The sequence below is a fragment of the Pantherophis guttatus genome, chromosome 10 (assembly GCF_059756535.1).
Source record: "Pantherophis guttatus breed Tessera chromosome 10, ASM5975653v1, whole genome shotgun sequence".
Taxonomy (NCBI): domain Eukaryota; kingdom Metazoa; phylum Chordata; class Lepidosauria; order Squamata; family Colubridae; genus Pantherophis; species Pantherophis guttatus.
In genome coordinates, this window is record NC_142072.1 from 23,979,542 (window position 1) to 23,999,707 (window position 20,166).

The following is a 20,166-nucleotide window of genomic DNA, read 5'->3' on the forward strand; positions in this document are numbered from 1 at the left end:
TGTATATTCTTTTTTTTGTTTTGGAAAAATCTATAAAAAAAAAAAAATGCAAGTAGAAAAATAGGGACCACCTTTGGTGGGAAGGGAACAGCATTCCATGCGCCTTTGGCGTTGAGTCATGCCAGCCACATGACCATGGAGACTTCTTTGGACAGCGCTGGCTCTTCGGCTTTAAAACAGAGATAAGCACCGCCCCCTAGAGTTGGGAACGACTAGCAGATATGTGCGAGGGGAAGCTTTATCTCTACCTTTTTTTCTTTATGTCATGGTTCCCAATTTTGTAAAGCAAACACTACATTTGCAAATCAAAATAGAACAGACATCCAGAGTTCGTGAGCAAATTTCAAGTTTAGGTCACATTTACATGCCGGCGCTAAACTATGTTAGAAGTCTTATGTCAGTTTGGTAACTAGAGGCCGATTTAGAGTTACCTTGCCATAATTATCGCCACATAACTACGTTGCAAAGGGGTTGATGGGTAAACAGGGGTTTCAGAGGGCTGAAGATGGGCCAATGCAAACATTTCCTGAATCCCAACTCTGTGTTGTACGCAAGTGTATATATGTGTTCTGATTGGTTGATCCAGCTTCCTGTTCTGTTTTTTGCTGTCTGAGCACTCCCTAGCCAGAATGAACATTTGTAGATGTATTAAATGCAACACCTACACAACCACCTCTTAACAATGACGCCTATGTTCCCTGATGTGCAGAGATGGACTGTCAGAGTATGAATATTCATGGACTGGAATAGATCAGCCAATGAATACTTTAGAAACAGAAACTTAAGCTAGAAGTCTGGGCGTGGCTTGTGCGGAAGCTTAACTGCCCTGTATAGAGGAGGCTCTCTTTGTATTAAACTCTGTGCTCAGCTTTGGAACTGAAACTAAGCAGTCTGTGCATGCTGTTTGCTCTGCTGAAATGAAACTAACTGTTCTCTCCTGCCTTGTGTTGTAACTGCTACTACGTTGAAGAATAATCTATATTGGTATTGTAAATACTTCATCTGTTGTTATGTATATAAAGAAGTTAATGAATCCAGCTGAAACAGTTATCTGTGTGTGCTTCTGGATTTGATTTTTGCAAGGAACTCTGACATGGACTTGTCTAATTCAGACCTGTTAGCACATTACAGGGGTTGGGTGAACACAGAGCTTTCCAATGTATGGAGGGCCACAGTTGTGGCACTGAGTGATGAGAAACACAACTTTTTCCCCAAATGGGTTATAAAATTGGAATTAGGAAATTAGCAGTTATTTCAAGTCTTGACTAAAAGTTCCTATTTTCCTCCATATACCGTAGGCATCGTGACTTCTCTTCATCACTTAACTTTCACAGAACTTATATATTTAAGTTAAGAATAACAAAGTTGGAAGGGACTTGTAGGTCATCTAGTCCAAACACCCACCCAAGCAGGAGGCCCTACACCATTTCTGAGAGATGGCAGTCCAGTCTCTTCTTGAAAGCCTCCAGTGATGAAGCTCCCACAACTGTTGAAGGCAACTTCTGTTCCACTGGTTGATTGTTCTCACTGTCAGAAAGTTCCTCCTTATTTCTAGGTTGAATCTCTCCTTGATCAGTTTCCATCCATTATTCCGTGTCTGGCCTTCAGGTGCCTTGGAAAATAGCTTGACCCCCTTCCTCCTCTCTGTGGCAGCCCCTCAAATATTGGAACACTGCTATCCTGTCTCCCCTGGTCCTTCTCTTCACTAGGCTAGCCATGCCCAGTTCCTGTAACCGTTCTTCATATGTTTTAGTCTCCAGTCCCCTTATCATCTTGATTCTCTGCACTCCTTCTAGAGTCTGAACTTATTTTATAGTGTAGTGACCAAACTAAAAGGTTCCTCCAGAGTAATCCAAGCAGACATCTAGAATAATATCAAGATCCAATTTTTTTTCATGAAGATGATTAATCAACTTACAAGAATAATTAGTGAAGAATAACTGTTTTACAAGCCTGTTAAATCAAGAGAATCGGACACAACTGTTAGGTTCATTGATATTCATTCTTCATGTTGTTTGTTTTCTTTCGTGGAGAAAAAAATATTTTTTAATTAGCATTTACTTTAAAAACCCTTATTTTACAAAGATTTACAACTTTGGGAAGATGACTCAGACTGAGTATTGTATATCATTAAATAATAACTATAATAAAAAGGGATATCAAAAAGGATAATGTTGTAATTAAAAATGCAATTAATTTGGACAGATCAATCCCATCAACCAACTTGATATAATAATATATAATTGGCCAAAACGTTAAGAAATTAGACACTTGGTACAAAAGCAGCTGAAATGATGGGAGTATGGAGGGGGAGGCAGTAAATCAAGAATTATCTCAATTCACTCATGAGATTTTGCTTAAGGAGACATCTTGTAACATATTTTACTATGTGTTTGTAAGAAGTAAACCTCAAGTGATTTTTAAAAAAACTCACGGACATAACAAGAATAATACAATTTTTGAAGGATTTTTTTTTTCTGTCTGAATTTTGAATTTCTCCCACATAGTCCATAGATCATATAAATATCTGAACAGATTAAAAACTTTAGAAGAGGCTATTTCAAGGCTGAACTGCGGGTTCCTTGGTGTTTTTTGGGCTTGGTTGTTTTCTTAAGGATGTTTCATTACCAAACTTAGTAACATCTTTGGTGCTAGAAGAGAGTAGGGTTTGCCCTAGTCCCTTCTAGAACTGATGGTGTTACCTAGATGGGTAATGAAACGTCTGCAAGAAAACAACCAAGCTCAGGGAGCACCAAGGACCCCATAAACATAAAAAAAAAAAAAGCTACCATGTGGAACTCTACCTCAAAAAAATTATTGGGGCCCAAAATGAGAATTTTCCCTCATTTCCTCAAAATAGCATATACATTTTTTGGGGGGTTAGGGGAGGGATTGTATGATTTCTTATCAATAAAAAAGAAGCAACCCTTCAATGAGAAACTCAAGCTTGATCTAAGATGCCAGCAATGTTTGCATGTATCTCTATTTGGCGCCACTCAGAATGTCCAAGTGTCTTCTCACCAACAAAGGCGACTACATATGCGTGGCTGCTGAGATCCAAGCAAAGGTTTCTCATCAGTCAAGAGGTTTTGGGTTGGTGGCTTTCACATCTCTTTGGGCCCAGTCCTGGTGTGTTTGTTGCTTAATGCTTCTGAGAAGTGAAGCTTCTGACGAATCAGCGATGTCAACCCTGGAGCCCTTTCCCTTGACAGCATTCAGTACGAAGGTCCTTTGACAGAACCGACTTCAGTTAGCTGAGCTGAGGCAGAGGCCCCAAGGCAGACGACTGCCTCGCAAAACCCAGGGAGGCCAGAAGGCCCAGGTAAACCAGCACGTCCTGCTTCTCCTGGAGCACCTGGAACACCTCGCTCTCCATGTTTGCCATTGAGAGCTTGACCAGGTTGACCAGGGGGACCTGGAAAAAATGAAACCATGTACAGTTTATGATTGCGTGCCTTACCCTCTTCCACAACCACTATTGCTTCTCAAAGTTCTAAAGGCCCCATAACCACCTAAAAAGACTTGGGTGAAGTCTCAGAATTCATATTCTAGTAGCCATGTACTTACTGCCATCACCTTTCAGGAAAGAAGGCCTGAATAACAGAACCTGGACATGCAACAAACAAAATCTAACACCCAAGATGATGTAAACTGGAGGCCAGCTAGCTCCTAATGGCCAATGCTTCAGGTCTGGTGAAGAAAGAACATGCAGACTGACATCCCTTGAGAGCTCCAACAGTTTCTACCTGGACCTGAGAGCCCTTGATATCAATTGTTTAGAACAGAGGTCTCCAATCTTGGCAACTTTAAGACTTGTGGGCTTCAATTCAGTGGTGAAATCCAATTTTTTTTACTAGCGGTTCTGTGGGCGTGGCTTGGTGGGCATGGCAGATTACTGCAAAATCTCCATTCCCACCCCACTCCAGGGGAAGGATACTGCAAAATCCCCATTCCCTCCCCACTCTAGGGGGAAGGATACTGCAAAATCCCCATTCCCTCCCCACTCCTGGGGGAAGGATATTGCAAAATCCCCATTCCCACCCCACTCTGGGGCCAGCCAGAGGTGGTATTTGCCAGTTCTCCGAACTACTCAAAATTTCCGCTACTGGTTCTCCAGAACCTGTCAGAACCTGCTGGATTTCACCCCTGCTTCAACTCCCAGAATTCCACAGCTAGCTGGCTGAGGAATTCTGGGAGTTGAAGTCCACAAGTCTTAAAGTTGCCACGGTTGGAGATCCCTGGTTTAGAAAGCAGTGGTGGGCAGAAGACATTACTACCCTTGAGGAACACCCAGAGGCTCCAACTGGCGCAGAGTGCGGCCGCGCGGATGGTTATGGGAGCAACATGGTGCTCCTGTGTGACACCTCTCCTGCGCGAGCTGCACTGGCTCCTGGTGGTCTTCCGGGTGCGCTTCAAGGTTTTGGTTACCACCTTTAGAGCGCTCCATGGCTTAGGACCTGGTTATTTACAGGACCGCCTACTACCACAAACAGCCTTCCACCGGCCGGTATGCTCTCATAGAGAGGGGCTCCTCCAGGTGCCGTCAGCCAAATAATGTCGACTGGCGGCCCCCAGGGGGAGGGCCTTCTCTGTGGGGGCACCTACTATCTGGAACGAGCTCCCCCTGGAGATACGGAGGATCCCGGATCTGCGCACTTTCTGCCGTGCTCTTAAGACCCTCCTATTCCAGCAGGCCAGCCTGGCCTAATTTTCTCCCCTTTCTTTTAAATTTTTTAAACTGAAATTTTAATTTGTTTTTAAATTATTGGGAATTTTAATTGTCTCGGGCGAAATTATTTAATTTGGTTTTAATTATGTTTTTTAACTTTTGTATTTATGTGTTTTATTCTGTGCCTGTTCACCGCCCTGAGTCCTTCGGGAGTAGGGCGGTATACAAATCTAATAAATGAAATGAATGAATGAATTACGGTGAAGCTAGACATCACCAAAGAGCCTCTATAGCCCAAGGTCTCTTCTGCCATTGTTTCTTCTTACCACTGTTCTACTTCTCCAGATATAGATCTTTCACTCCTTTCTTGTAAGTACAAAATCTATCGTATCCATAACTAAATGAAGATGTATAACATCCCCCAAAGTCATCTCCTCCAGACCTTTTTGTGACAGCAACTCCTTCATCCCTCCCACCATGAAAAATGATTGAACAATTCCTTTCCTCTTTCCCACTGAAGAGACAACAAAATCTTTCTCTAGGGAAACTGCTATGCTATAAAGAGAGTTACACTGCACTGATTTTATGACCTCAAATCCATAGCTGTAAACATATCAGCGCTTTCTCTAAAACTGCAAAAGATCCACCTGTGGTTTATTTTGTGCAGTGTCTGGAGATGGAACTTTTCCACAACTATTTATTTTATTTATTAATCTTTATGCCACCCATCTCCCCTAAAAGGTGACCCTGAATGGCTCTGAATGTCCTCCAAGGATATCCCGTGTAGTGATTAGCTAGAATGACTGGGAATTCTAGAAGTTATTCCACACTTGGAGGTGGAACCCAAACTTACAGGCCTGTTTCTCTCAAGGTAACTCAAAGGATCCTCTCACCTGGTATGCCTGGAGGCCCTGGCATCCCTTGATGTCCACGGCCAGGTTCTCCCTGGTCTCCTTTCTCACCCCTCTTTCCTGTGGGATAAGGAAACCACAAACGTTAACTCTTATTAGATTCACATTTTGTAGACCTACTGTTTGACTGGACCTCCTTTCCAGTTCTTTCTAATTAAAAGACAGCCACAGGGATTTCAAAAACAAAAACATGTTTTAAATGGAACATTTAAATGGAACCCACACTGCATATCAGACATTAATACAATTGAGCGTGTCCAGAAATATTTCACAAGAAGAGTCCTCCACTCCTCTGCTCGTAACAAAATACCTTATGTCACCAGACTTGAAATTCTGGGTTTAGAAAACTTAGAACTACATCGTCTTTGGTATGACCTAAGCATAGCTCATAAAATCATCTGCTACAATATCCTACCTGTCAATGACTACTTCAGCTTCAACCACAACAATACATGAGCATACAATAGATACACACTTAAAGTGAACCGTTCCAAACTCGATTGCAGAAAATACGACTTCAGTAATAGAGTGGTCAATGCCTGGAATGCACTACCTGACTCTGTGGTTTCATCCCCAAACCCCCAAAACTTTAACCTTAGACTGTCTACTGTTGACCTCACCCCATTCCCAAGAGGTCTGTAAGGGGTGTGCATAAGAGCACCAGCGTGCCTTCCGTCCCTGTCCTAATATTCCTTTTTACTTACTCTTTTCATGTATTCAAATTATGTTTATACTTATATATATTATCTAATATGTACTTGACAAAATAAATAAATAAAATAAATAAATAAATAAATCCAGGACAGAGAGAAAACACTTGGAAGAAGCTCAGGTTGGCTCCACCCTAATTCACTGGAGTGTAATAGGGGGAAAAGGAGAAAAATAACCAGGTTTTTAAAATTCTGTGGTTTGTTTGGTGGCTTCTGGTAAATGCTGACTCCTGATGACTGCCTGGACAAGTTCCTACAGTTTTCTTGGCAATGATTTTAGAAGTGGTTTACCACTGCATCCTTCCTAGGGCTAAGAGAGAATGACTGGCCCAAGATCACCCAGTTGGAATTGTGCCTAACGCAGAACTAGAACTCACAACCTTCTGTTTCTAGACTGGTTCCTTAACCATTACACCAAACTGAATCTCTAAGAATCTGTTATTATAGCCTTTATCCATATAATTCCAAAATATGGAGTCTGATCAGAGCCACCTCTAAGACCTGACACTAGCCCTTATCTCTAAGTAACTGATCTATAAAATGTAATCCATAGAAATCCTTAGCTGTTTCTGGTGCTTGGATGGATTATGCAGGTTCTATTTAGAAAATACTTCAGGAACCTTTTTTGATATCCTGCAATTATACTGGGATGACAACTCCCAATAACATGATTTATAATGGAAAAACAAAACAAAACTTTCACAGCATGTGAGACTGAAAACGGGAGAATAGGAGGATCCACTGTGGAATCCTAAGTGGTAGAGGCTGAATTCAGTTCAGGATGAATTTTCAGTGGCACCAAGATAAAGGTGCCATCCAAAATATTAAGGGATTGAACAGATGTTCCTGGCAAGATTCTCTAGGCCAGGGGTCTCCAACCTTGTCAACTTTAAGACTTGTGGACTTCAACTCCCAGAATTCCTCAGCAAAGCTGGCTGAGGAATTCTGGGAGCTGAAGTCCACAAGTCTTACAGTTGACAAGGTTGGAAACCCCTGCTCTAGGCAATTAATTCCAGATGTTGTTAATAAACAATAAGTAGAGATGAGGCATCTAGCTTTTGGGCACTTGACTCTTGGTGAGAGTAATTCTTCTCCCAGTATGAATCAAGTCTTCTTTAGCAAGATTTGTTGAAAGGTTTGGCAAAGGAAGAATTCCCTATTTAGAACCCACATGTTTCCTAAAGAATTGGATGGGCTATTTTGTAATTTCTTTCTAACGGTTTTTCTGGGAACTTCAAGGATAAAGTTCTTCACGTTGATCAGGAATAAATTTGCAGGTGTCTATTCACGTCTTCTAAGCCCTCATCAGATAACAAAACCTTACATGAGGTTCCCATGCCAAGACCTCTACCTACCTTTGGGTCCAGTGTTGCCTATCTGTCCAACAGCTCCTAGGATTCCTGGAAGACCACGGGAACCAGGATGTCCGTGGGGGCCTTGGGAGCCAGGTGGTCCAGGAGGCCCTGGAGGGCCGGGTGGTCCCATCATGCCGCTTCCACCCAAAGTTTCTCTTTTCGCACTCACAGCTAACTCGGCCAGTTGTTCTGGAAGGCAAAGATGAAAAGAGAAGCTTCATCTCCCAGGTGTCTTCCGCCATCCTTCCCAAATTCAAGAGGTTGACCGTGAAGGCATGTTTCTCCACAAATGTACTTTGCTCCTCAACAGCTGTGTTTACACAACGGCGTTAATTACCATCCTAGCAGCTGTATTTGCACAACATGATGAGCTGGATTAGTTTTCATTCGGTTCAACGATTTCTAGATTAATGTTTTATACGAACCTGGCTAGTTTATTAGCTTACGATTCAAGTTACTGAAGTAGACATTCAGAAAATGGATTAAATCATAACCAGGTAACCAGGTATTCTGTAACTGCTGCTTGATTCCTGGGAACTTGGAAGATATGAATATGGAATAGTTGTACCCTGTTTCCCCGAAAATAAGACATCCCCTGATAATAAGCCTAATCGGGCTTTTGAGCACATGTACTGAAATAAGCCCTCCCCGAAAATATTTAAATGCAGAGCTGGAAATCAGGTAATATGGCAAGAAGAGCCCCATCTTGCTCCACGCGCCCCAAAATAATAAGACCTCCCCGAAAATAAGGCCAAGCGCTTATTTTGAGGTTCAAAACAATATAAGACAGGGTCTTATTTTCGGGGAAACACAGTACGTTTCTTTTTTCAACCTCCCAATCTAGCCTATAGCTTTTGTATTCCCTGATGGTTCTTCCTTCAGGAATTGATCCTGCTTAGCTTCTGAGCCTGGGCAATATTGACTAGGGATTGCCTCTGCTTAGATCAGGGGTCGGGTACGATGGCCCTTTTATGACTTGTGGACTTCAACTCCCAGAATTCCTGAGCCAGTCATGGTGGCTCAGGAATCCTGGGAGTTGCAAGTCCACAAATCATAAAAAGGGCCATCGTTCCCCATTCCTGCCTTAGATCCTGAGTCTTACATATTAAAATGGCTGGCTCAGGAATTCTGGGAGTTGAAGTCCACAAGACATAAAGGGGCCTTGTTCTCCACCCTGACTTAGATGGTACTAAAAACTGGCCAGCAGAATTTCAATGGGGCAAAATTCAGGCTGTAGTTAGGGAGAATTGGGGATGGCTTTTAAGCACGAGGATGGAGGTTCACACAAGCCCATTGCAATGAAACATGCTAAAAAAGTCACACATTTCGAGGGATGTCACATAACGTCAATCAGGAAACCCAGCTGCAACCCCCAAATACGTCTCCAGACGAGTGCCAGGCCCAGAGGGATCAATCACTGCCAAGTTTGTGGTATTTGATTCATGAGCTTTAATTTCCATTTGGCCCTGGGTCATCACACTGGTTAGCGTGTGGTTTGGCCAGTGGTGCCCTTTTGATACACTGACCTTGTAGCATCTTGATCACGACATCAACAATATGCTGATCTCCGGTGTCCCTGCCCTGGAGAATGGAAGAGAAGCCGAGGATTGTGATCTTCTCCTACATCATCACGCCAGCAACCACAACACTCTTAAATCAGTTTGTCAGGACCTGAGATCCCCGCAGGGAGGCTTCAAGTTTATTATACTCAAGCGGTGTCTGTAAAAAAACTGGTCTGCTTTAAGTCTTCAATTGCCTACCAGCATCTGGGCTCGATCCTGTCATTCCTTTCCCCACCCCCACACCCCACACCCAGAAATCTTCAGCCACAGATGCTTTTTAGTGGAAATTTATATGCTGGATAGATGATGATGATGATGATGATGATAATAATAATAATAATGATAATAATAATACCCTGTTTCCCCGAAAATAAGACATCCCCTGATAATAAGTCCAATAAGGCTTTTGAGAGCATGCACTAAAATAAGCCCCCTCCCCCCGAAAATAAGCCTTCCTGAAAATATTTAAACACAGAGCTGGAAATCAGGTAAGATGGCAAGAGGAGCCCCGTCTTGCTCCACGCACCCCAAAATAATAAGACCTCCATGAAAATAAGGCCAAGCGCTTATTTCAGGGTTCAAAGAAATATAAGACAGGGTCTTATTTTCGGGGAAACATGGTAATAACAACAACTTTATTGTCACTGTACGTGCATGCACAGTATACCCATACAACGAAATTCACTTAACACCCAGAGACCAGACGCAACTCACATGACAATCCCCAAACACACCCCCACCCACCACAATTCCCCACCACTAAACCACCCAAACATCCACACAACGGACCAAGTAATGCTGTCCAACAGCTCACTGATGGTGGCCCTTTAGTTCATTGTTGAGTGCATCTTATACTCCATAAAATACGGTATTTATATGTATATGTATATGCATTGGTATCAGTATATACTGTATGTATAGACAGAGATGATTGAGATGACTGAGACAGAGATAGGGAGAGAGAGAGAAAGAAAGAGAAAGAGGGGGAGAGGGAGAGAGAAAGACAGAGAGATGTTGCTATAGTTTAATTAAAACATTCCAAAAAAATCAGGAATAGGAAGTTATGGTGCTTAGCATTCCTCTTGCAACCACGTAAGCAGAAGGTCCTTGACTTCAGCTTACATGGTTTCAAGAGGAATGCTAAGAACCATATTTTCCTACTCCTGAAGATCCTTCACTTACACCGCTTGTAGTCCTGGTGCTTCGCCAGAATATCTTTCATGAAAGTGAAATTGCATTTAAATGCTGGCAGTCTGGAGGAACGTCTCTGCATCTAGCAGATTATCTCTGTGAGAAGGGACTTGTGCAGAGGCACCTCAGAAGAGACCTGCCAAACAGTCTGCTTTTTTCGCAGTAATGAAATGGCTCTCAAAAGTCAAGGATCAAAGTCCTTCCAAAGCAGACTCATTTCAGGGGACTCGTTCCAAGTTGGAGTGGGCAGCCCCCTCGAAGACTGAACCTCTGAAGGGGGAAGGGTTGAGTCACCCAATGAAAGAGGCACCCTGCAATTGGAAGGACAGGTCAGAGCAGTAGCACACTAATCTTTGACAAGTATCCTAAGTAAGGTCAGTACTCCCCAGTGGTGAAATCTAAAATTTGTTACTACCAGTTCTGTGGGCGTGGCTTGGTGGGAAGGGGGGGTTAATGTGACTGGGTGGGCGTGGCCAATGGTTTTTTTTTTTACTTTTAAAACCATTTTTTCTACAACCTCTTCGGTGAAGAGGTTGTAAAAAAATGCTTTCAAAAGGCTCTGACGATCCCAGCTGAGTTGCCTGACCGGCAGAGACTTTTTTAAAAAGCCTCTGCCAATCAGGCAACTCAGCTGGGATCGTCAGAGGCATTTAAAAGAAAAAAAAGGGTTTTTTTCTTTTAAATGCCTCTGACGATTCCAGTTGAGCCGCACGATCATCAGAGGCTTTTTTTTTTACTTCTAAAAGCATTTTTTCCACTGAAGAGGTTGTAGAAAAAATGCTTTTTAAAATTTAAAAGAAAGCCTCTGTTGATTGCGCAGCTCAGCTGGGCAATGGGGGGGGCAGGGATTTTTGCTACCAGTTCTCCGAACCACCTGCCTCCATCGCTACCGGATCGGGCGATCCGGTCCGAACCGGGAGCATTTCACCCCTGATACTCCCCCTTTTCATGCCACAATTCCATGCCAGAAAAATTCTGCCTAAGATGATGATACTTAATTAGAAGACAGAACTTGCATGCACAGGCCCATAATGAAACCTCCTCAGTAGATCTTAAAAGAAAAAAAAGATCTTAGAGATCTACTCTTCTGTAGTGAGGTATATAACAGGTTGACACCATCCTTCAGAGGGCGTGGAAATGAACCCCTAAAATTCTCCTCAACGGCCACACAGGATAAAGAATTCTGAACTTCAAGTCTGTACATTTTATAGTTAACAGTAACAAGAGCTGGAAGGGATCTTGGAGGTCATCTAGTCCAACCAGTGGGGAAATCCAATTTTTTTTACTACCAGTTCTGTGGGTGTGGCTTGGTGGGCAGGAAAGGGGAAGGATACTGAAAAATCTTCATTCCCACCCTACTCCAGGGGAAGGATATTGCAAAACCTCCATTCCCTCCCCACTCCAGGGGAAGGATACTGCAAAATCCCCATTCCCTCCCCACTCCTGGGGAAAGGATATTGCAAAATCTCCATTCCCACCCCACTCTGGGGCTAGCCAGAGGTGGTACTTGCCGGTTCTCTGAACTACTCAAAATTTCCACTACCGGTTCTCCGAACTGCTCAAAATTTCCACTACCGGTTCTCCAGAACTTGTCAGAACCTGCTGGATTTCACCCGAGTCCAACTCCCTGCTCACGCAGGAGACTTGTACTAGGGATTCGAACTGCCGAACTGCTGACCTTTCTGATCGACAAGCTCAAGTGTCTTAGCAACTGAGCCACCTAACTGCCGATAGGCCAGCTCTGTGGTGGCATGCCACCACGACATGGAACTTTTATGACATTTACTTACCGGGGCACCTCGCAACCCAGGCATTCCAGGTACACCACGTTCCCCATTAGGTCCTCGAGGGCCAGGAGGTCCTGGGAAACCTCTGACTCCAGGTGCTCCGATGTCTCCAGGAGGTCCAGGAAAACCAGGCTCCCCACGGATGCCTGGCTGTGAAAAGGACAAGAGCAGTGGTTCTTAATCTCAGCAACTTTAAGATGTGTGGACTTCAACTCCCAGAATTCCCCAGCGGGTGTGCCCATGATTCAATTAACAATCGGAAGTGGAACTGCTGGAAGTGTCATTGTAAGTTGACATAGTCATGGGATTTTTTCACTTAGCAAGTGAGTTGCTGGGCCCAATTACAGTCATTAACTGAGCACCGCCTGTATTAAAATCCCATCAAACGGTGAGAAGCAAAACTAGAAACAGATGCATCCATTTTAATTTTTAATGCGGTAAATATCAAAAAGTATAACTCATATAAACAAAAAACTCTTTTGGGATCCTCCAATAATTTTTAAAAGTGAGAAAGGCGTCCTGAGAGGAAAGGGAAAAAAAAGAAAGAAAGAAAAGATCCAGCTATTTTAAAAATCATTGATGCAAAAATCTTCCAGCGAGTAACAAACGTGGCTTTGTATTATGTTAAAGAAAATTGCCTGATGTTTGCCTTAACATTTATTATCAATTTTTTATTCTTTGCTATTTGAAGGTGTTAAAAATGTAAAACAGTGCAATTATATAGTGCATGCAAGGGATAAGCTACAGAGATATAAAAACTATTTTTATATAAAGTTGCAGATCCACCAAAATTATCATTTTGTTCTTAGCATAAGTAACCCATTATTCAAGCCTCTTTTTCCCCATAAGAACAATTATTTCTCATCCCCAATCATAAAAGTTATATATTTTTCCATATTTATATATATATGTGGATACCCAAGATAAACCACACTGTTCAAAATAAGATACAATAGCAAATAATTACCTGCCCCTTTGGTCCAGGTTCCCCCAATTCACCCTAAAAATAAAGAACAAAGAGAAATGTTTAGGTGAGGCTCCAAATAGGTAAAGAGGTTTTGAGACTTCTGGGGAAGAACAATTAACCAGTGGAACAGAAGTTGCCTTCAGAAGCAGTGGGTGCTCCATCACTGGAGGCTTTTAAGAAGAGACTGGACAGCCACTTGTCTGAAAGGGTATAGGGCAGTGATGGCTAACCTTTTTGTCATCGCGTGTCGAAAGTGTCTGCACCCATAATGCAATGCACGACACCCCCCGCTCTACGACCACCACGCATGCATGCGCAACACCCCACCCTGCCCCCATGCGCATGACCCCCAGTGCTCCCCCCCACCCCCTCACGCATGCATGTGCAACCCCCCCCATTCAGTTTTGGGCCTAGCAGGCCTCCCTGCAGCCTCCTGGGACCAAAAATGGGCCGCGGGGAACCCCCCATTCCCCCCGCATGCGTGCACGACCCCCTTGGCCTCAGCATGAGCACACATCTCCCGTATGTGCCCCCCCGTTCCGCATGCGTGGCAGAGACCCAAAAATCAGCTGGCCGGCAGGAGGCATGTGTGCATGCAGGATGGAGCTGAGCTGGGCTCACGTGCCCACGGAGAGGGCTCTGCGTGCCACCTGTGGCACATATGCCATAGGTTCGCCATCACGGATATAGGGCCTCCTGCTTGAGGAGGTTGGAGTAGAATACCTCCAAGGTATCTTCCAACTCTGTTATTCTATCAAGGAGCTGGCAAATTAACCAGCTTCTAAGAATTCCTCTCTGGACACGGAGAGGACACAGGATCACCCACATTAACTCCAGACAGCAGCTCTCCATCAGGAGACTGTAAGACATGGTCTCCAGCAGGTACAGAGCTCTGGGAGCCAAGGGAATAGCCCTCTTTCACTCAAACAACAGTCAGCCCCTTTGAAAGGATACTAGAGTCATCTATTTCCTTACTTAATCATTTCTGGAAATTGCTCGTTAATAATTAAGAGGGATGGACTTCAACTTCCGCCTGCTGGCTGGAGAATTCTGGGTATTGAAGTCCATCCCTGTTAAAAGAGCTGAGATTAAGAAACTTTGCTGTAGATCTTCTCACCTTCTGCCCCTTTCCTCCAGAAAGGCCTTCAACACCAGGATTCCCCTATGAGAAAAGAAGAATAAGCCATAATAACAGCCTGTCAGTGTATAAGAGTTCATGAATTGGAATAGACATGGCAACAGGTCAGCCAATGGGGACTGTTTGGTGACTCAGACAGTTTGGAGACTGGGTGTGGCTTAGCTTGACTGTTATGTATAAAAGAGTTGGTTTGTCCTTGCATTATTGCTTCTGTGATTATATAGATTCTGTGCTTCTGGATTCTGAGTTCTGGTTTCTGCTGCATGGGTATTGTATACATGCATCATGCTTTATATTACTACATATAAAGAAGTTTCTTTATACGTGAATCCTGCTGAATTCTTCACTTGTGTGCTGGATGGATTGCTGCAAACTCTAACACAATCCTTTCATGGAATGACCACTGCCACTGCCTCATCAGGCTGCTCTAGGCAAGGGGCGCAGCGCTGCACAGGTACAGAAAAGTGCTTTCTCTCTTCACCCTCTATCAACCACCAGCCAACTGAAGGAGCCTACTGTGACTATGTAAAATTGGACCCACTTGGCTTCTTCTCCCACCCCCTGCAGCTCACTTATTTATTTTTTATTTCTAATTGACCTCACACAGACCAGACATGGACATCTAGAGGGCTAGATGTGGCCCGGGGACCATAAAATGCCCAGGTCTGATCTGGAAGGTCCAAGATCAGAGGTCTTCAAACTTGGCAGCTTAAAGACTTATGGACAGCTGGAGAATTCTGGGAGTTGAAGTCCACAAGTCTTAAAGCTGCCAAGTTTGAAGACCTCTGCCCTAGATGAAGAGAGGCCCTCTAGCTACTGGAGCAGAGAGAAGATGCTTCTTAACTTTTAAGTTTGGAGATAGCTTGACCTCTGGACAGAGACATCCACAGGATCTGATGCTTCAAGTCAACAGAATGAAAATAACATTGTGGGCATGGCAATGATTGACTGCGCCCCTTTTATACATGTCCGTCTTTAGATCTGCTGGTGGAATTGATAGGGTCAAGCTCAGTCAGCCCACTTTTTGGGGGCTGGGGCTGGCTAGGTAGAAGGGTGCTCCCTCCTGTTACATTTCCTCCCCATTTGAAGAGGAGTCAACTGCAACCTCCAAAATTCAGCCATTTTATTGTATACCAGCAGTGTAATTTCAAGGATCCTGGGGGGGTGGGGGGGTGTAGAGGCAGCAAAGGCATTCTGGGGGGAGGGCTGCAGGAAGCCCACCTAATCCATATCGTAGAAGCCCATTTGAGCTGCAGTTGACTCAAATAATCAGCCAATCGGAGGGGAAACGTTGCTGATTTTTTTGCAAAAACAGATTCTTAGCTCATCGTGCAGATTGCTTGGGGAAAAAAAGACCTTGAAAAGCTTCGGAGAAATCCTGCCTTAATAAATGCATTAATAAAAGAAAGCTGGAGGGTTCTTATCTCACTTCTTCGAGATTCTGTATTCTAACCCTGAATTGTTGGTCTTAAAGCTCCTTAAAGGAAGCCCATGTGAATCTTGCTTCTAGGAACATGGGCTGCAGTTGTGAGAATTCGATACCCGTTTTTCTCCGTTATCCCAGGCCATTTAATCTTTCCACTTGCCCGCATGTGCCGAGACTCTCTGAGCTAACAGAAATCTTTCTGTTTTCCCTTATTTATTTCATAGTTATTGACCAGGCTGCATCTGCTGCTGTTTCTCCATTGATTTCTATGGATTAATTGTATAACTCTTTGTATGTTTTGTTAGCTGCCTAGGGAATATTTTATGCTGAAGGCACCGCCAGAACAAAACTTAAAAGAAATTAATTATGATCAAAAGAGTAGGCAATAAATTGCTGGTTGCTTCACTAGGGTAGCTGTGTAGTAACGATGATTAAAAGGGAGGAAAAAATGCAACAGATGTACTTACGATGCTGCCTTTGGATCCACTTCTTCCCGGGAAGCCCTACAGACAAGAAAAGGGGGAAAATATGAAATTTAGAAGATGTGGAATCAAGTACTCTGAGAAGGTTTTCAATGGGTTTATTCCAGATGGTTTGGGACTACACAATTCCCAAATTGAATATCCAGGAAAACTAGATAACCTAATCATGACCACTATCATGTGGGAATGACTAGACTGATGCCAGTTATGGGATTTCAATGGATAGCTGGTTGGCTACTACAGAAAACCAAATAATTCTGATCCCACAACAGGGGTGAAATCTACTTACCTTCCCAACCAATTTGGAAGTGCACACACCGTGCGCACATGCTTTCTTTGCTTGCGCACATCACGTGTGCACTTGGACTCTTTGTGCATGCGCAAACCCTTCTGCACATGCACAGAGGGTAAAAAACAGGTTACTTCCCGGTTAAAACTAGGAAGTAACGACGACTGGGCGGGTGGGTGGAGCCTCGTGCCGCCATCGCTACCAATTCTCTGAACCACCGGCCTCCGTTACTACCGGTTCGGTCGAACCGGTCCGAACCAGGAGCATTTCACCTCTGTCCCACAAGGTTCTTATATTGTTCTTACTAGCAGCATTCTAATTAACAATCCAAGTCCCTATTCTGGGCCATCAACTTCAATGTTATCCAGATCAGGACAAGCCACTTTTTGGCTCATTCAGGGTCTCAATGAGGACTAAGAGTGTTAAGAACTGCCTTGTACGCCGATGGTGGTAGGGCTGAATAAAGGAGCAGGCAGAGCTACAGCCCAAAGTGATATAATGCTATATGAGAATGACCTTGAAGCAGGGGTGGGTTCTATTTACCTTTACTACCGGTTCACATCATGCCCACATACTCGCACATGCACACTCTTCTGCGCATGCGCAGATCACCTATGATGACGTCTGGGTCAGTGGACGGAGCTTCCCACTGGTTTTACTACCGGTTCTTGTGAACCAGTCCGAACCGGGGGGCAACCCACCACTGCCTTGGAGGTAAGAGATGCTGCCAAGGAAATGGTCAGATAAGAGAGGACATAATCCGCAGCGGCATAATGAAAGATGTAAGCCTTCCCAGTTAGACCAGGTAAGAAGAAACAACCAGACGACAAATATCTGTAACCCAGGGGTAGGATGAGGATGGGTTCTCCAAGCTTGTGGTTGGTTTCCAAATGTTTTGTTACCAGACTAGGTTACATCTTCAATGGAGGTTAGGGGGTGTCTGTGTTCTTCTGTTTATAAGGGCTTCAGGTGTGGGTATGTCAAGTGAGGGTCTTGTGACGAGCCGGCTGTGAGTCATCAGTGAATCTTGTGATGGGTTTTGTGATGTGTCTTCTGATAAGGAGATTACATCAGGTCCCATTGATTTACAACCAGCCTATGAACCCCTCAGATTCCAAATCAACCACACAGCCAACCAGAGACAGCACCGACCCTCAAACAACCCACACAATCCCTACCACAGGGGTGAAATCCAGCAGATTCTAACAAATTCTGGAGAACCGGTAGCAGAAATTTTGAGAAGTTTGGAGAACCAGCAAATACCACCTCTCGCTGGCCCCAGAGTGGGGTGGGAATGGAGATTTTGCAATATCCTTCCCCCAGGACTGGGGAGGGAATGGAGATTTTGCAGTATCCTTCCCTTGCCACGCCCACCAAGCCACGCCCACAGAACCGGTAGTAAAAAAAAATGGATTTTACCACTGCCCCACTACCAGTTCACCTCGCAATGACACCTCCCCATCACAAGACTCACTGATGACTCACCACAAGACCCTCACTTGAGACACCCACACCTGAAGCCCTTATAAACAGAAGTAAAATGACACTGACACCTCCTAAATTCCACTGAAGATGTTACCTAGCCTGGTAATGAAATGTTCAGGAACCAAACCAGGAGCTTGGAGAATGAACCCTCAACCACAACCAGATCAATTAATTGTACTTTACTGTAAGTCTGCGTAAACAGAATATTGCAAGTACAAATCACCTTTTGAACCCGAGAACTTAGGAAGGGCCTTCTTTCTGACCCTCTTTCTCCACCCATTATGCAGCATGGGTTATTCCCTCTCTTATCTGTTCTCTAGGCAGAGCAGTGTGGTGGCTTAGAGGTGGAGTTCTCGCCTCACAATCAGGAGGCTATGAGTTTGATCCTAGGTAGCGGCAGATATTTCTCTCTTTGGGTGCAATGAGTAATTGTGTGTTGTAAACTCCACCTAGGCACCAGGAAGGGCATCCGGCCAGTAAACTCTTGAGCTCCGTTCAGTTGCTCTGACTCCATCCTGATGCAAGGGATTACAGCGTTGTTAAAAGAAAAACAAATCTGTTCTCTAAGCAGCATCTCCTCCCCTCTGGTTCTGCAACCCAACAAAACAGGCACAGACTTCAGAGGATCATTAGAACTGCAGAAAAAACAATGGCTACCAAGCTGCCTTCCATTGAGGACCTGTATACTGCACGAGTCAAAAAGAGGGCTGTGAAAATATTTACAGACCCCTCGCATCCTGGACATAACTCCTACCCTCAAAACGACGCTATAGAGCACTGCACACCAGAACAACTAGACACAAGAACAGTTTTTCCACGAATGCCATCACTCTGCTAAACAAATAAATCCCTCAACTCTGTCAAACTATTTACTAAGTCTGCATTACTATTAATCTTCTCATCGTTCCTATCACCCATCTCCTCCCACTTATGACTGTATGACTGTAACTTTGTTGCTTGTATCCTTACAATTTATATTGACTGTTTCCTAATATGATTTGATTGCTTATTTGTACCCTATGGCTATCCTTAAAATGGGGATTGCAAAGACAAAAATCTTGCAGAGTGTTCTTTTTTTTTAATCAGAGCTTTTAAATTGACCATTGCTGATCACAGAATTTTGACTTCAAGTCAGGAAGATCAAAATATTACCTTGCTGCCTTTAACTCCTGGGAGTCCCTGTGGCCCTGGAATTCCAGGGGTCCCCTGGTCTCCTTTAGGGCCCTGAAAGGGAAGAGAAAAAAGGAAAAGGAAAATGGAGGCAAAAAAAAAGAAGACAAGAACAAAGACAGATACAGATACCCAAGCAGTCTCTTGCTCCTACAATAAAGACTGAATTTTTCACTTAATGGGCTTTAATCAATAAAGGAGAATATTTATAGTTCAGGGTTGAAATGAGGAATCCTTGGTGCACTCTGAGCTTGCCTGTTTTCTTGCAGGCATTTCATGACCCAACTAGGTAACATTATCAGTGCACTTGTATATAGAGAGCAAACCCCACTCCCTTCTAGAACTGATAATCTTACCTAGTTTGGGTAATGAAACTTCTGCAAGGAAATAACTAAGCTCAGAGAGCGCCAAGGGACCCCTCTCAATAGGTTTTGAGGGGATGGAATAGGATGGAAGGGACAAAAACAAGAGCCTTGGTGGTGCAGTGGACTAAAGTGCTGTTAAGTAGCACTTAGCTGCCAGCTGCCTGCAATTACTGCGAGTTCAAATCTCACCAGGCTCAAGGTTGACTCAGCCTTCCATCCTTCCAAGGTAGGTAAAATGAGGACCCTGTTTGTGGGGGCAATAAGCTGACTTTGTATAAAAAAAGAACACCACTTAGGAGGGGACGAAAGCCCTACTAAGCAGGTATATACAAAAGTATGAAGACTATTGCTTAACGCATTGTAAGCCGCCCTGAGTCTCCGGAGAAGGGCGGCATATAAATCGAACCAATAAATAAATAAATAAATTGAATTTGCCAAAGAACAAATTTTGGTGAATCAGTCCAGATAATGTCTGTAGATTGTGTGTATTTGGATTTAATGCATCCTTCCCTCCCAGTTGGGCCATAAAATCAAAGTTTTACTGTATCTGCGGGCCACGAAAGAATAGCTGGCAAAGATTTTATGCGATATAGCTTAGCTACTTTCACTGGCTGTCTGAAAGATATACAATTCATAAAAGCAAAGTGTTGTTAATTAAA

General features: G+C 43.7%; 1 protein-coding gene across 5 annotated transcripts in view; it reads right to left on the reverse strand.

Annotated features, from left to right (window-relative positions):
* Positions 1-1,983: 1,983 nt before the first annotated feature.
* Positions 1,984-20,166, reverse strand: part of COL9A2 (collagen type IX alpha 2 chain) — a 78,229-nt gene continuing 60,046 nt past the window's right edge. For all 5 annotated transcript variants that reach the window (XM_087876798.1, XM_034413367.2, XM_087876801.1 and 2 more), the window contains 9 exons: positions 19,125-19,196; positions 16,184-16,219; positions 14,270-14,314; positions 13,153-13,185; positions 12,189-12,335; positions 9,172-9,226; positions 7,646-7,834; positions 5,563-5,640; positions 1,984-3,415 (listed from right to left, as the gene is read on the reverse strand). In XM_087876798.1, coding sequence (XP_087732924.1) covers positions 3,216-3,415; positions 5,563-5,640; positions 7,646-7,834; positions 9,172-9,226; positions 12,189-12,335; positions 13,153-13,185; positions 14,270-14,314; positions 16,184-16,219; positions 19,125-19,196 — 855 coding nt within the window. In that variant the 3' untranslated portion in view covers positions 1,984-3,215. The remainder of the gene's footprint in view (positions 3,416-5,562; positions 5,641-7,645; positions 7,835-9,171; positions 9,227-12,188; positions 12,336-13,152; positions 13,186-14,269; positions 14,315-16,183; positions 16,220-19,124; positions 19,197-20,166) is intronic.